Source organism: Protopterus annectens, chromosome 6.part0 (genome assembly GCF_019279795.1).
Source record: "Protopterus annectens isolate FY-2018-M chromosome 6.part0, PAN1.0, whole genome shotgun sequence".
Classification (NCBI taxonomy): domain Eukaryota; kingdom Metazoa; phylum Chordata; order Ceratodontiformes; family Protopteridae; genus Protopterus; species Protopterus annectens.
In genome coordinates, this window is record NC_056737.1 from 183860002 (window position 1) to 183877348 (window position 17347).

General features: G+C 40.5%; 1 protein-coding gene across 3 annotated transcripts in view; it reads right to left on the reverse strand.

Moving 5' to 3' along the window:
- Positions 1-7512: 7512 nt before the first annotated feature.
- Positions 7513-17347, reverse strand: part of GSTZ1 (glutathione S-transferase zeta 1) — a 243196-nt gene continuing 233361 nt past the window's right edge. For all 3 annotated transcript variants that reach the window (XM_044073902.1, XM_044073904.1, XM_044073903.1), the window contains exon 9: positions 7513-8600. In XM_044073902.1, coding sequence (XP_043929837.1) covers positions 8480-8600 — 121 coding nt within the window. In that variant the 3' untranslated portion in view covers positions 7513-8479. The remainder of the gene's footprint in view (positions 8601-17347) is intronic.

The window sequence follows — 17347 nt, forward strand, 5'->3', positions numbered from 1 at the left end:
GTAAACTTTTTTCCCCATCTGTCCAGTGCTCTAGAATCCCTATCAGAGGGAACAGGGTTTTTTGCAGTGGAAGCCTTGACCCCTTTGGGACCCTGAGATATAGTTTCTGGGTCAGCAGCAGGGTTTTTATATAGAAATGTATGTGAATCTGGAACCCTGTAGTACCTGTCTGGCTTAACGGGTGCAGGGGGTATGGAGTCTGGAGACAGGCTGGACTCTGAAAAAGCATCATCTACAATGTCCAGAACAGGGGGAATAGCAAGGGGCCTGTGCTGAGGAAGTAAAAGAAAATCTCTGAGCCTTTTCTTAGATTCTGAATAATCCTGGCTCTCCCAATGAAAGTGCTCCCTCATAGTATGCAGGGTTTCCCCAAAAGAGTAATCCTCAGGAGGAGAAGCTGAAGGAATAGATTCTTCAGCATCAGAATCCTCATAGAGAGGAAGAAAGTATTCCTGATCAGAGGCGGAATCAGAGGAAATGGAAACCTGATCTGAAGATTCATATTCTGTCTCTTGCCTACGCCTCTTATCAGGAGGGGGATGGGAACCTCTGATCAAAGTAATAAGGTCTTCGGCCATTTTGAGCATCTGTTTTTTAGGCATGGAAGTCTGTACTGGAGAATGCTGTACTTGTTTCTTTGTCTTTAGAGCTGCTTTAGTCTTTGGCTTTGAAGCTGAAGATGGCTTTACATATAACTGTGTAGGTCTGAAAACACCCTCAGAAACTGATGCCTGCACAGCAGCTCCGGACCCATCTGAGGGAATAGTTTCCGGGGATCCAATACCTTGAGTTTCCAGAGGCCCAGTCGGCTCCACGTGGGAGTCGGAGGTGGCCTGTGGCTCTGAGGTACCGGGTGTCAGGGGCTGCGAAAGTGCCTCACTGAGAACCGGCGAACCAATGACTAGCTTAGAGGAAGCCTCATCGTCGGTTTTGGACCTCAGATGCCTGTCCTTGTCTTTATCTTTGCATTTTTTATAAATTCCGGTCATCGGCTGTTCCGCCGGCATTGTATAATTGAATCTGCGGCCAAAGTAATGAAAGGCAAAATCGTACCGACGCTTAATAGTGCATTGGTTAAATCTAGCACAAAACTGACAACAAGCAACGTCGTGGTCAGGGCCTAGGCAAGGAATACAGTAAGAGTGAAAATCCTTATGAGGTATTTGCTTCCCACAAGAAATACAATTGTTAACTTTTTCTGACATCGGTCTGGAGCAAGAAAAAAGTTTCCCCAATGGGGTACTTAGCTGTAATGAAGACTTCAGATCTGAAATTAGATTTCGAAAATCTCAGGAGTCGGCTGACCGGCACTTGCGAACTGCTTTTGCCTCAGGCACCGCGCGGCAAGAAAGACTGAAGAAAATGGAGTCGACTGCATCTTTTATACCCCTGGCACACTGACGTCAGGGAAGAGGTGACAGCAACCTAAGCTGGACCAAGACTTTGGAATTCAGGCCGACTGCGGGTAGCCTGCCAGCAGGATAAACCAAGTGTAATGACTGCAACAGTGAAACAAGATGAACATCCCTATATTGCTACAGGAAATGCATGTGAATATAAATGAGCATTTGAGTAATGACACAAGAGGAAAAAAAAAACAGTATTGGTAGATGTCTGGGATTCATGTGAACTCAAAGGTAATTTCAAATGGGGGAAAAAAAAACAAAATTTTTTGTCGAAACTACCTTTGATGAACAACTTGATTTTAGCAGAGGGGCAAGCCCTCTTGCAGTCCAGATGTGGGGGGACACCCTTGCCCCGACGTACAAATACCATCTTTGAGGTCACACAACAGTGGAGATGGAAGCAAACTCCACTGTCATTGAACGTAATTTCAGCCAACAGCACTTGCTCTTTTTGCATTCACCAAAATTATGCTCGATCACATGACATGCTCCCAGATGTGTGACAGTAAGGGTTATTGGCAGGGAAGGAGGATTATGCTGGTATGCATTTATATTCCATCTAAAGTTATTATTAATGAGATTAAGAATTTTGGGGGAAATAAGCTTTCATCTTCTGTGTGGGGACTAGAACCTGTTTGACATTTGTGAATTTGTATCAGAGGATGATAGAAGGCAAATATATTAAAAAGGGGAGATTTCTGAATAAATATATGATAATATTTGGTGTGGAAGATGTGACTTCAATAGCACGAACTTGGACAGAATTTACACATTATTCCCAAGGGAATAATAATGGGGTTAGACTGGACAGAAATTATATTTTATACGTGCATTTATATTTAATTGAACTCTTTGAGACACATCCAATAATTATTTCAGATCATGCACCAATAAAAACTGAAATAAAGATGCAGGATGATAAAGTAAAAATGAGACACTGGTACTTTCCTATTTTGTTTAGCAGAGAGAAATGTAAGGGATGGGCAATAGAAATGACTTGTAAGACAGAAACTCTTCAAAATGGATAGCTAGTAAGTGTGTTAAATTGTAATCAATATTTAAAACATGGAAGAAACGAGAGACGCAGGAGATTTGGGTAAGTAGTAACAGAAATTATTTTGAGGCACTGACAAAAATGAAAGTACGCTGCAGAAGGGGAATATCATACAACAAGATGTGATGAAGGAAAAATAAGGGAGTATTTGAATAGTCTGCATGAGTTTAGAAAAATTTCTGTTAAGCAAGTATTTTTTTGGTAACCCTCCAGAACACAAAAACTTTCATTACAATGACTTGGGCATCAGACAGTCAAATAAGTTGGCACCAAATTTAGGCAGCCTATGACAAGAAAACTAACTAGAAATCCTATAACATAATTTTAACAACATTTGTATAAATAACAGAAATGGGGTAACCAAGAAAAAGGGAAGTATTTATGGAATACTTAATTGTGCCAAGGTTAGAGAAAGATAAGGCTCATCAGTCAATGGCTAAGATGGGAAGAAATGAGATAAAAATCATGTGTAATCACTTAACACGGAAGTCTCCATCAACAGATGGCACTTCTGTAGAAGTTTGGAAGTTAGCAGGTAACAACAAGATAAAGATTAGAAAGTTTTGTATAGCAATATTTTAAAAGAGAAGTACCAGCTTCTTGGAAGAAAGCTATGGTGGCTGTATTACCCAAAGAGGGTAAAAACCTTTCAGACACAGCTTCATATAGACAGATTTTCAATTTTAAACCACGATTATAATTACACTTGCCACTACTTATCTCATCCCCACTCTTCTTTATGGCATTCCCATCCTTACTAACTTCCAGACTTCCCAAAAATTAAAACTTGAACAATGCTGTAAACAAAGTTGCTAAATTTGCAGCACATATCCCTTTCAGAACCCACCACTGTATAGAATTGAAAAGCCTAAACTGGTTAAAACTGCCAAATCAACTAATATATACACAACTTCTTACAACCTATAAAATTATCCAGCATTCATCTGCCTCTCCAGCACTAAAAAAAAGAAACAAACATTCTACACAACTATGTTCATAGCTGGTCATTGCAATCCAGTGACCAAAAACTCCTGTCTACAAACCTCGCAAATATGCTGAGCATTGTCTGTACTCATACAAAGTTGATAAGTCCTGGAACTCCTTACCTGAATCTATCAGGTATATACCCTCCCTCCCATCTTTCAAAACCACTCTGAAAGACTTCCTAGCTAAAATCTGGCTCTGTTCTTGCTCAAAACCAGGATGAATTATATTCCTAAATATGAACAAGCACATCTTCATTCCTTATTTCATTCCCTACACCTCCTCACTCTCCCTTCACTTATTTCCTTACTGCTAGCTAATCCTCTTTCCTGACTTTCTCTGTAAATATACCATAAGCCTGTTTTCCCTCACTTGATATTACAACTCCTAATTGTATTATACTAACTTAACCTTTAATTTCTCTACATACCGTCTAAAATTTCTCTAAATATTAAATGATTATGATATAACGTATCGATTTTTAACTGCTTTTATATTACATCTAAATTGTTATAATTATTTCAACTGCAGATGTTTTTGTTTTATTTTTGAAGATTGTAAAACTATTGTTCCTAAAATGTTTTGTAATAATTTGAAGCTTTTCTCCCTGGGCTTAGACTGAAAATGGGTTTATACCCAGTTGGACTTTCCCAGTAATCAAATATCAATAAACAGAATGGCAAATGCATTGTCCAAAAATTATACATATGGATCAATGTGGTGTTGCGGAAGACGGGTAAACTTTTAAAAACATTAACAGAACAATGATGGAAGCAGAGTGTAAGAAAACACTGCTATTGTTGGTGTGTCCTGATGCAGAGAAAACATTCAACAGAGTAGCTAGGATTTTCTGAGTAGGGCAATGGTAACATTTCAGTTCCCCAACAGAATATTAGGGTTAATAAGGAGGATATACAAAGGGTCTGAGGCAAGAAATAAGGTGGAGGATTTGTCTCAAAAAAAGACACTAATGCTCAGGTTTATGGAAATGGATAGTAAGATAACAAGCAGCAAAAATGTTTTAGCCTCTTTAGTTTTAAATATACGTCAGGAATAAAAAAAGTTAAAGCTTATACACATAACTGAAAAAGAACTGAAAGAAATGATGATGAGATGGTGGGGAAGTTCAAGAAATAAGGAGAGAGCAACACTGCGGATGCAGGTTTTGAACAACACACATATAAAATACTATATTCATAAAATAGCAGAAAGCATTCCAAGAATTATGCCAACATAGGAATGAAAAAAGGGTATTTTGCCAACATGGATAACTGCAAGCAAGGGTACAGAAAACAGGCAACAAGAGCTGGAATTAACTGAAGGAAATTAGCAAAGGGACCAATGTAACTAGGGAGGGAAGGGTAAAAGAGTGGGATGAGGCCAAGCAGAAGTTTAGACTGCAGGTTAGAGACGGACTTCCCCCTACCAAAGTACAAGAAAAGAGAAAGGGATTTGGTAGTATTAAATGGAAGACCAGCTCCAGCAGAGTATTTAGTTGAGTCTAGAACAAAATCTACTGTTAAAAAAGGGAAAATTAGTAGGACATATAAAATACTGCATGATGATTTTAAGAACCAATGGGAGGAAGTCAGAAAAAATTGGGAAAATAACAGGACATTTTCATTTACATCTTCCAAGTATGCAACAAAATCCAGAAGGTTTAGGATTTTTGCATGGACATGTTTGCATAGTTATTTTTACATCCCAGACAGAGAATTCTTCCTCAACTAGACAACAAATGCTAAAGGTGTGATGGGTAACAGAGAGGTAATTTGGTACATGTTTTTTGGGAATGTAATAACTTGGTCAGACTTTAAAAAAATCCGTACAGAGTACTTTGTCAGAAGTGTTGGGGGAGCAAATGGTTGTTACTATGGGAATTATTCTTTTGAGCTGGGATATATGATCTCGATTGTCTAGACTCCGAGCTGGGATATATAATCTGGATTGCCTAGACATAGAAAGGCCTTACCAAGTTTAATGTTATTAGTTACTAAAATGCAATTACTAGAGAATGGAAATCCAAATCTAAATGTAACTGAAGTACTACATATTGTAAAGGAGATAAAAGAAATGAATGTGGGATATTTAGAAAAGGGAAGGCACACTTCATAGAAACAAAAGCAATTGATAAGAATATATGCAGAATAATGCCTAGGTGGAGGAGTGAGGTTCAATGGAAGGCAGGAAATGAGCAATGTATGTAATGCTGGAGTGAATGAAAGTTGTTAAAAAAGGAAGCACTTATGTATATTACATAAAAATAATGGAAATAGTACTATAGTTTGGATTTCTTTTCTATTAATTTATATACCTAAGACATTGATTAAAATGCATGGATTTAATAAAGATATTAAAAAAAAAAACAATTGCATGTAGGATGTCAGTTACTTTACACTAATTGAAAATCTGGTGAGGAAATCTTAATGACAGAAAGAAACATCTTTGTTGTGGTTATGATGATAAATATTATCTAATGTCTTCCTGACCAACTGTGTTGTTAATATTTTAATTATTACTGTATGTGCATTGGTCTTGCTGTCATTCAAACTGTGCGTTCATTGTTATGTCTTGCACGGGGAGCAAAGCAAAGTAATTTTGTTCAGCTTGCACTGCTGTGTATATCTGATAGACAAAGTTTACTTTGACTTGAAATGTATGTATTGTAATTAACAATAAAGTCAGCACTAAGAGTTGCGAGTCCTAAATGCTCTTTTATTAACATAAAATTACATAAAAACTGAGCGCTTTCGTCAATAAAAACTTTTTCTGGTTTCTGATGAAGTCAAAGTTTTTACTTGACGAAAGCGCTCAATTTTTATGCAATTTTATGTTAATAAAAGAGCATTTCGGACTCGCAACTTTTAGTGCTGACTTTATTATTTATTAGTGGTTTTGAGCACTAAATTACCACCGTTTTTTTTGGTTTATATGTATTGTAAATTACACTAAGTTAATTGGAGTATATGCATCACATCAAACCTTTTCTTTTTTTAAGACAGTATATATAGTAATGTTTTCCAGGCATATCTGTGTTTCTATATTTTAATGTCATCACTCTGCTCCTCTCCTTAAGAGCATCACGTTCAACCTCTTGGTATAATTCAACATTAGGAATTAGGTTTGTCAGGTCTGTGGAAAAAATCAGATATGTATGGACCAGGTAATTCAGTTCAGCTGATGCACTGTTGTAGATGGAGATGTGAAGCTGATTACAAAAGATGCTGGATGGCACATCTTCTCCCGGAATGTGGTACAAAGAATTCTCTTACACAGACGACAACCACTTGATCAAATAGTAATCAATAGCATTTTCTCAAAGCATCTTGAATCATGCACAGTGAAGGTAACGCTTCATGAAGATCAGTATATTAGCTGTACCAAAGAGAAAATTTGTACTACTACTATCTGTTTCCTTATTTCAAACAAAGTCTAATGCTCAACATTACTTATTCACACATCAGCAACTATTACTTTGTATTTTTTTTCTATAGTCATGAAAATGTTTTATTTTACCTATAATAACTCTTAGTGCTGTACCTTTGTATCTCTTTTTAGTGACTCCTTGTTTAGTCTAGTGAGGATTTTTTTTTTCATATCATGGTGATCTCAGTCACTAGGTAGTTACTGATCAGGAGTGAATTATAGTATTTGAAAATAGTGGCTTATCTGGCCTGTCTGAAAACATCCACAATTTTATTGGTGGAAAGTAGGATTTATGAAGGCATGCCCCCCTTCCCATGTCCTTAGTTTTGTCATCAATGTTTGGTGAATACAGGATTTTTTTTTTTGAGAGAGAGGGTAGAGTTTAAAAGTTTCAGTTACCTGAGTTTGCAAATGTATGTTAGTGATGGCTTAGTCCAGACAAGACAGAAGTCAATAAATTATTTTTGCTACAAATTCAGTTCACTGCAGCAGAAAAGGTGAGGTATGTTAACCATTATAATTATCAACTACAAGTACAGCCATATGGTATCTGTTTTCTGTGATGTTAAATATCCAAAACTCACAGCAGCAATTGTTGGCAACCACAAATACAAATTAGATTCAAAGGACAAAATCAAACACTGGTTTCTGTAAATTATATATTTGTGAGTGTTAAAAGAATAATTACAATGTTTATCCAATGAAAATAAGTGCACTAACCCATATTAGCTGTGAGAAAAACACCCTAAAGCAATTGGTGTGTGACTTTGAACTGTGCATTCATTAACACTGAAATTACAGGAATAGCAGGCATAAATATTAGAGGGTCATGATCAGAATAACTACTTTCATCATTTTTTAACTACACTCAGGAAGAGTACATTCTGCTTTGTGGCACACCAATAGCATTTGCTGTGACCATATAAACAAGGTGAATAGAACATTTTCAACTTATATGATAAAAACAGAGACACACTTACGTAACTGCTTTCATCTTTTTAAAATAGCGATAGAATTCTTCGGAAAGAATTTAACAAATGCTCATTTTTTATCAACTTATATGATAAAAACAGAGACACACTTACGTAACTGCTTTCATCTTTTTAAAATAGCGATAGAATTCTTCGAAAAGAATTTAACAAATGCTCATTTTTTATCGGGTTAGTATCAAATTTGGTGACATAAACTTGTTTAAAGCAACACATCAGCTTAGTTAATACAAACAGCAAGTGCCTATTGCAACTCGAACGTGAACCAGACAGGCATATTTAATTGTTCACTGGGTAGCTTACTTACTCGTATCCATCTTTCATCGTAGTCTGGTGTGAGGTCACATTTGTTTACTGTTTGTTCTAGTGCCCACATGAAACACCATTAATTATAGGAAATTTGAAAGAATGCACAAAGAGCACATATACACACACAATGCATGCATAGTTGCTTGAAGTGTCTTGTGTTACAATTTGTAGTTTTAAATCAAATGTCCGTGTTCTTTGAGTGAACAACTCTGTTCACGTGATATTAACCCCAGACACAGCTAACAGCACATATAGTAGAAATGTTACTGTTGTTGACATTTTTTCACTTCTGCAGTTTGCTCATCTGCCATTCATAGTCCTGGTGGGGTGTCTGGCTGGTAAGAAGGGTGGCTCACTTTAAATGCATCAAGTTCAATCAAAGTTATGTTGATCCTAGTGATGGTGGGGTACGGTTTCAGGTCTACCTTAAACCTAAAGACAAAAATTAACAGATATGTTTAATATTTTAAAAACACAAGGCTGGAGTTCTTTTTTTCGAATTTCACAGTTTCACAAGTTATGGAAACACTGATTCACAAACATCTTATGGAGTTCCTCCAATAAAAAAAACTATCACACTCTCAGGATTTTATACCCAGTCAAGGAATCAGCACAGCCCATTTTGACCTGGTTGAAAGTACTTAAAGTGAATTTCACCCTGGAAAATTTGTACGTGCAATGTTGTTGGGAGTTACTGAAAACTTCTACGATCATTTTGCATCGTAAACCTTCATAATTAACTAAATTTCAGTTCCCATGTACACACCACAACTGCAAAATTAACCTCACTTTATGCAAACAGTACAGGACAAAATCTTTCCTTACTACCAAAAATAAAAGTTTCTACAGGTCGGTCTTACTGTCTGCCTGCCACATGTACTCCTCTCAACTTTTTAATAACTTAACATCACCACTTCAGAGGCAGTTGGAACAAGCACTTAACAGGATGGCCTGTTTTTGTTTATACTGTATCACTGCCTTGTGCTCTCTCTACTTTATTTCTTTGTGTGATCTTGGGTGGCTTGAGTATAACCTGTACCCGTCTTCTACTCCTCAACTATGCTTGAAATTGAGTGCCTCTTCACAGAAGCTCATACAATTTTCTCAGCGCGTTCCCATGTCTTTCAATAAATCCAGTGACTCAATATTTTTTCCAGCGATAAAATTAGGAATATCCTCCATCCTGATAATAGAGCTATCAAAGATAAACAGACATTTAAATCCTTTCTGACCTCTGACTTCAGCATACAGGAAACTACAGCATCACCAGAGTGCTTCATTCCCTTACTGAATTACTGAGACCTGTGATAACACAGCCATCCTTACAGCTACTGGACCCAGCAACTGACTTAAGCGATAATGAGTATTTTATACTAGCTAGTGACTTCTATCAATATTTGCTTTAGAAGACACAATGTAACACATACAAAAGTTGTTTCTGTGTTTAGCATTATGTTACATACATTAGCTAAATTATTTAAAGATCATGTCCAAAACTTTAACTTCCTTGGCAAATTGTCAGATAATTGGCTGAAACAGTAGTATCTGTGTAACTCAGGAAACACAGCACAAATAAAGCAATATAGAAATCGTAGCAATTAAAATAAAAATAAAAAAATATTTTGTCAGGAATGATTATATGATTCTCTGGACAGCTGTACTCGGTAGTGGTTTGTACAGGGCAGTGCAGGTCAGAAAATGAAAATATAATATCACTTCATGGAATAATCATGTCTGCAACAGTAATTTTTAATGAATAATGTCATTACTCATTAAACATTGTAGCTGTAGGGTGTTTGTTTTATGATCCTGTTTATGTTTAGTTATTTGCTATGCAGTTTAAAGATGCAGCATGACTACGTAAAAACTTTGCATACACAGACGGAATTAGAGACAACAATAAAACATTTTTCCACCTAAGCTCAGGCAGTAGCCAACTGAATACTTCTGCATGTAGATTCTTATTATTACTTAATACCCTTCGCAGGTACATACCTGGAAGGGCAGAACAGTAACATTAGCTGTCAAGCTGTCTTAAAAGACTTATTTTCATATAAACTCACAATTTCATGTAAAAATATGACCCAAACAGCACCAGAATAGCATTGTTCATTCCTACTACACAAAAACGGAAGGCAGATGTGGCATTCCACTTTGCTAATTTGAGCACGATCTTTTACTGTACCGTACTGTGTCTACTGTAAGTTGTTTTCTTGTGCGCTTACTGTCCCGAAGTTGCCTTCCCAGGCCTCTGCTGACAATGGGGGCTTAAATGGACATTCTTGGTTAACAAGCAAACATAAACAAACAAATAAATAAAAAGTATAGTTGTGTACACTTACCATAAATGTAGATGTTCAAGTGTATTCACTGTCGCAGTCATCACATTTGGGTTATCTGCCTGCAGGTAGCCCTCAGCCAGCCTGAATACCAGAGTCTTCGGATTTCTGCATTGGATGCTGTCGCTTCTTCCTTGACGTCAGGTCGTCAGGGGTATAAAACATGCAGCCAATGCCATTACATCAGTTTTTCTTGCCCAGATGTCAGGTGCCCCCACAACAGGAAGCAATTAAATGGTATGGTAAACCCCCATCAAAAAGCAAATACACAAGAAAAAAATAAATATACCAACAAGAAGGAAAGGTAGAGCCAAGAGAAGTCAAGGAGCTGGAGGGAGGGTAACCAGGACTGCAACAGTGAATACACTAGAACATCTACATTTATGGTAAGTGTACACAACTGTACTATGTTCTTCATGTTTCACTACTGCAGTCATCACATTTGAGTTGATTCCCAAAGCTAAGGAAGGGAGGAGGAAGTTAGAGAGCATTAGGACCAGCTATTAAGCCCTGCAAGACTGCAGAGTAAAATCCAGCTCTGGATTTAGAAAAGATAGGTATGTGGTAATGCTTGGTGAAGGTATGTACAGAGCTCCAGGTAGCAGCTTCTAGGATGTCCCTAGTAGGGACTCCTCTGAGAAATGCCGCAGAGGTAGATGCAGCCCTGGTGGAATGTGATCTTATCCAGTGGGGTAGGTTTTCCATGGTGCTTGTAGCAGAAATTAATGCAATGGGCTATCCATTTGGAAATGGTTTGCTTTGAAATGGTCTTCCCCTCTGCCCCTGCAGCAAAGCTAACTAACAGCTTTTCAGATTTTCTGATAGGCTTAGTCCTGTCCAAATACAATCTAAGTTGTCTGTGCACGTCCAGAGAGTGCAGTATTCATTTCCCTTTGTTTTGTGGATTGGGGAAAAAAGTAGGCAAATGAATGGACTGATTTAGGGCCACAGTAGACACCAACTTGGGCATAAAGGAAGGATTAGTCCTGAGGGAAACCCTGTCTGGATGGAAGATAATGAAGGGTTCCACTGCCATGAGGGCCTGTAATTCAGACACTCTTCTTGCTGAAGTGATGGCTAGAAGGAAGGCTGTTTTCCAAGAAAGGAATTTCAACTCGGCTGTAGCAGCTGGCTCAAAGAGGGAAGAGTGAGCTTTTCCAATGCAAAGTTAAGGTCCCAGGCTGGAGTGAGAGCACTCCTGGGGGGATCTTAAAGTTTTGACCCCTCTAAGGAATTGTTTTAGCAAGGGGTGAGAGAAGAGGGGTGGCTCAGTATTATAATGTGCTGAAATGGCAGAGGCATGAATTTTAATTGACGAGAAGGATAGGCCCTTGTGGAGCATTTCTGTTAAGTACTCTAGAATATGAGGTAAGCTGGCCACCGTTGTGCCCATCCCCTGAGCCTGGCTCCAGGAACAGTATCTTTTCCACTTTTCAGCATAGGATTTTCTAGTACTAGGTCTCCTTGCCTCCAGAATGACATCCAGTACCTGCTTACTGAGGGATGCTAGAGGTGAGCTCAGGTTATTAGCCAGGCTGCAAGGTTAAGGGCTTGAAGCTGAGGGTGCAGAATCTGGCCCGCCTGCTGGGACAGCAGGGAAGGGGTCTGAGGCAGGTGCCATGGTTGTAGCAGTGTCATACTGTGCAAGAGGGGATACCAGTGCTGGGGTGGCTAGTCTGGTGCAATCAGTGTTGTCCTTGGCTTGTCCTGTTTGATCTTTAGTAGAACCTTCGAGAAGAGAGGCAGAGGGGGAAAGGCATAAACCGGGAGGCTTTCCCAGGTAAAGGACAGGGCATCCACTTTCCAAGCTTGACTGTGGTGAGTTCTTGTGCAGAACTTGTTCAATTGGTAGTTCTGAGGGGAGGCAAACAGATCTACCTCTGGAGTCCCTCATTTGTTCCTCAACAGGTTGAATATTTTGGGTTCTAGTTTCCATTCGTGTGGATCCATGACATTTCTGCTTAAGTCGTCTGCCAGTGAATTTAGTTTGCCTGGCAGGAATTGTGCTTGTAGGTGTACTTGGTAGCTCAAGGCTGTGTCCCACAGAGCCATGGCTAGTCTGCAGAGAGAGTACGAGTGGGTTCCCGCCTGCTTGTTTATGTACCACATAACTGTGGTGTTGTCTGTCTTTATCAATAGTTGTCATGGAAGAATACGGTCTTTGAAGGATGTCAGAGCATTCTGTACAGCTAACATTTCTTTTTGATTGGTATGCAGGTGCATCTGTCTTGGGTTCCATTTGCCCTGAATGCACTGCCCTGCCATGTGAGCCCCCCATGCGTAGTCTGATGCATCTGTTGTTAGGGTTTGGGCAGCAGGCAGTAGAGTGAAAGGGAGTCCCTTTTTGTGGTAGCAGGCCTATGCCCACCAGAGGAACTCTGTCTTTATACAAGGAATGATAGAAATCATGGTTTCCAGGTCCTGAGAATGTTGACACCATAGGCTTTTTAAATACCATTGGAGTTTCCTCATATGCAGTCTTGCATATGAAATTAGTAGAATACAAGAGGCCATGAATCCCAGAGCTTGCACTATATTTTCCTTGCAGATAGCTGGGGTTTTGTGGTCAACAGTTTGAAGTAGGTTGTTAAATAAACTTGTTTCTCCAGAGTGAGGAATGCCATTTGTGAAGTTGTGTTTAAGCTTGCTCCCAGGAATACAATCTGTTGGCAGGGTACAAGGTGAGATTTCTTTTCGTTGATGTTGCACCCCAGTAAGGTTAGAAGTTTCTTTACGAATGCCAGGTGTTGTAATAGCAAGTCCTGGCTTTCTGCCTGAGACAATCGTAAATGGGTAAATTTGAATATTTCTCTGCCTGCAAAATGCAATGGCTGGAGCTAGACACTTTGTGAACACCCTGGGCGCAGTAGATAAGCCAAGGGGAAGTGCAGAGGAATGAAAGTGCATGGAGCCCACCCTGAAACAAAGGTATTGTCTGCAGGATCCTCTTATTGAGATGTGCAGGTAAGCTTCCTTTAAGTCTAGGGTTGCCAGCCAGGCATCCTTGGCTAGCACAGGAAGAAGCTGTCGAAGAGTTAGCATTTTGAATTTTGGAACCACCAGAAAGGTGTTGAGAATAGAGAGGTCCAGGATAGGACGCTAGGAGTTGTCTTTTCTGGGTACCAGAAAAAGTCTTGAATAAAAACCTTGTCCCCTTTGTTCTGCTGGGACAGGATGAATAGCCCTGATACTGAGAAGATAGAGAACCTGCTGTTGGGCCTTCGCCCATTGATTTGGGGGTAGGTCTGGCCAACCATTTGGGGTTGGTAGTGTGTGGAAGTGGAATCTGTATCATTGGGAAACTATGTTCAAAACTCATTTGTCCTGGGTAATGAGTTCCCAGTTTTTTGCATGCAGGGTGAGCTTTCCTCCTAAGGGAGCAGGTAGTAGGGCTTGGAAGGTTTAAGATTAAGTCATTGTGCTATTTTTCCATAGGGGGTGGCTTACTACTCCCTGCTTTGGAAGTGGGGGCCCCCCACTGCTTAGTTCTGTGTGTAGTCTGAGACTGTAGCCTAGGTGGTCTGCTGTTCCTGGGTTTGGACTGGGAAGGCTTGGAAGGGACTGGAAAAGACCAGTTCTTTGAAGGCCAATGCCTACTGAATCTGGAAGGCTGTACTTGTAGGAAATCTTTTACAGTTTGCATAGCTTTAGCTTTTTCCTCCATCCTCTTGAGGACGACTTCTGCTTTGTTGCCAAAAAGGCGGTCTTGGTTTAAGGGAGCATCCAGTAATTTAGCTTTAACATGATCTGGCAAGTTTTGTTCCTTAAGCCAAGCATGCCTTCTAAGTGCAGACCCAGTGTCTGCAGCCCTGCAAGATGCTTCTAAAGCGTCAAAACCACATTGCAAAGTATGTTTACCAACTTGTTCTGCAGAATGCATTAAATCTTGCAATTCTTTGTGTTCAGCACAGTCAGGAATCAACATAATTTTTTGTCTCAGTAGTCCCATAATATGCTGCTGATACTTTAACATATGAAACTGGCAATTTAAAGCCCCAATGGCCAAAGTAGCAGAAGTATATACTTTCTTACCCCATCTGTCCAAGGCTCTAGAATCTCTATCAGAAGGGGTAGGAGTTTTGGCAGCAGTAGCCTTAATGCCTTTTGGTCCTTGGGAAATAGTCTCTGGATCCACAAAAAGATTCTTGAAGAGGAACTTGTGAGAGTCAGGTACTCTGTAGTACTTGTCAGGTTTTCTGGGAGCTGGAGGTAAAGTGTCTGGGGTAAGGCTAGATTCCAAGAAAGCATCATCTACAATGTCCAGAACAGGAGGGATAGCTAAAGGCCTGTGTTGACGTAGAAGTAAGAATTCCCTAAGTCTCTTTTTGGACTCCGAGTAATCCTGACATTCCCAGCAGAAATGCTCCCCAAGTGTATGCAAGGTTTCACTGAAAGAAAAATCTTCTGGAGGGGAAGCAGAGGGAATGGAATCCTCTGTATCAGAATCCTCATAAGTAGATAAGGGCAAATCCTGGTAATCAGAAGGAGCAGAAACTTTTAGTTATGTACTTACCATAACTTCAGATGTATGGGATCCATCTCGCCTACATTCTGTACTCGGCACACTATACTATAGAACGAAGTCTCTTATTGGCTGAGCTATCCCACATCCCAGGATGCACCACCACTGCTTCCCCAGATCTTGTTTGTCCACACACATGCACACACACATAGACTGTTGATATAATATTGCCAGGTGTTTCAAGAGAGGAAACAAGTGAACTCGGACCATCCGGTCTCTTCTGATCTCCAAGGCAGGGGGAAGGAGGGTGGGTTATTAGGAATGTGGGCAAGATGGATCCATACATCTGAAGTTATGGTAAGTACATAACTAAAAGATGTAATGTGATCCTATCTCGCCTACATTCTGTACTGATGGGACAGCGTCCCTAGCACCTGATTCCTGGGTGGCTCACTGGAAAACACTCCTGAGAACTGTGGAACCGAAGGAAGCTCGCCCCTGAGATGCCACGTCCAATTTGTAATGAGAAATAAAGGTGTGAGGAGAAGACCATGTAGCCGCCGCACAAATGTCACTAATAGCAAGCTTGGAATGAAAGGCTGCCGAAGTAGCCATAGCCCTGGTAGAATGAGCTTTCACTGTAGCTATAAGCTCTTTGTTAGAAATAAAGTAAGTATGACTGATACAGTCTCTGATCCACTTGGAAATAGTGACTTTCGTGACGGCTTTGCCCAATTTATTATCCGAAAAGGACACAAACAATTGATCTGCTTTTCGTGTTTGGTGTGTCCTATCCAAATAGAAGCGTAATTGTCTGTGGACATCTAAGGTGTGAAAGATATACTCCGCTCTGTTTGAATACTTCGGGAAGAAAACTGGAAGTTCCAGTGATTGCTGCAGACAAAAAGTAGAACAAACCTTAAGAACAAAGGATGGGTTCGGTCTGAGGGATACTCTATCCTTGTGAAAAACCAGATATGGTGGTTTGATACATAGGGCTTGAAGTTCTGAAACTCGCCTGGCTGATGTAATTGCAACTAATAAAGCAGTCTTCCAAGAAAGAAATTTTAAGTCACAAGTTGCTGCCGGTTCAAAGGGGGAAGAGGTTAAAGCACCTAACACCACATTAAGGTCCCACGGTGGAGCGGGATGAGATATCGGGGGCCGTAGCAGCCCAGCACCTTTCATGAAGGCTTTACACAATTTGTTGCTCATCAAAGGTGGTTCTATGCTCTCATGAAAATTGGAAATAGCCGCCAATTGAACTTTGATGGTAGAGACCGAACAACCTTGGTTGAACAGAGAAGCTAAAAACTTCAGAACCTCTGACACCGGGGCTGTCATGGGGTCTAAGCCCGAGTTAGCCCAAATAGCAAATCTCTTCCATTTGCTGTTATACATTTTCTTAGTAGAAGTCTTGTGGGCGAGGATAAGATATGTATGACTTCCGGGTCCAAAGCATGGTTCCTGACTATGGTCGGAAGAGGAGGAGCCAAGCTGTTAACTTCAACGAGTGGAGGGACTAATGTAGCTGTCCCGACTGATGGGTCAAGAGATCCGGAACTTGGTCCAGGAACCATGGACCGTCCAGTGCATATTTGCGAAGAAAGGGAAACCAGACTTGACGAGGCCAGTATGGGGCAACTAGGATCATTTTGCTCTCCAAGCGAATTGCCTTCTGGATCACCTTGGGAAGAAGGGGAACCGGAGGAAAGGCGTATAGCAGACCGGTGGGCCAAGCTTGGACTAGGGCGTCCTTGGGAATCTCTCCCGGAACTGGGATGAGAGAGAAGAACTGTTGGCATTTCGTGTTGAGGGGGGTTGCGAAAAGGTCGCAGCAAGGAGTTCCCCATCTCCTGAAAATCTGAGTTGCTACTCTGTCGTTCAGAGACCACTCGTGAGGGGAGAGAATAGTTCTGCTCAGCTTGTCGGCTATCACATTTGATTTCCCTGGAATGTGTGTTGCTACCAGAAAGCGTTTGGTTGCAATCGCCCAATCCCATACCTTCATGGCCTCTCTGCAAAGAGGGTAGGATTTGGTCCCTCCTTGCTTGTTCAGGTACCAGACTACCGACATGTTGTCGGACTGGATGGCAATCGTGTCCTGGAGGAGGTAACTGTGTAGTGCTTGCGATAGAAGCACCGCCCTCATTTCCAGTATGTTGATGTGGAGGAGACTCTCGTCGGAGTGCCACTGGCCTTGGACTGACCTGCCCAGGTAATGTCCCCCCCACCCCGTCTGGGAGGTGTCCGTAGTCAGTGTGGCCACTGGGGGTGGTGGAACGAAGGGTTGCCCCTGATCCAGGTTGGAGGAAAGAAGCCACCAACGAAGGTCCTGTTTGCACATCTCTGTGATCAGAATGTGGTGACTGAGTGGG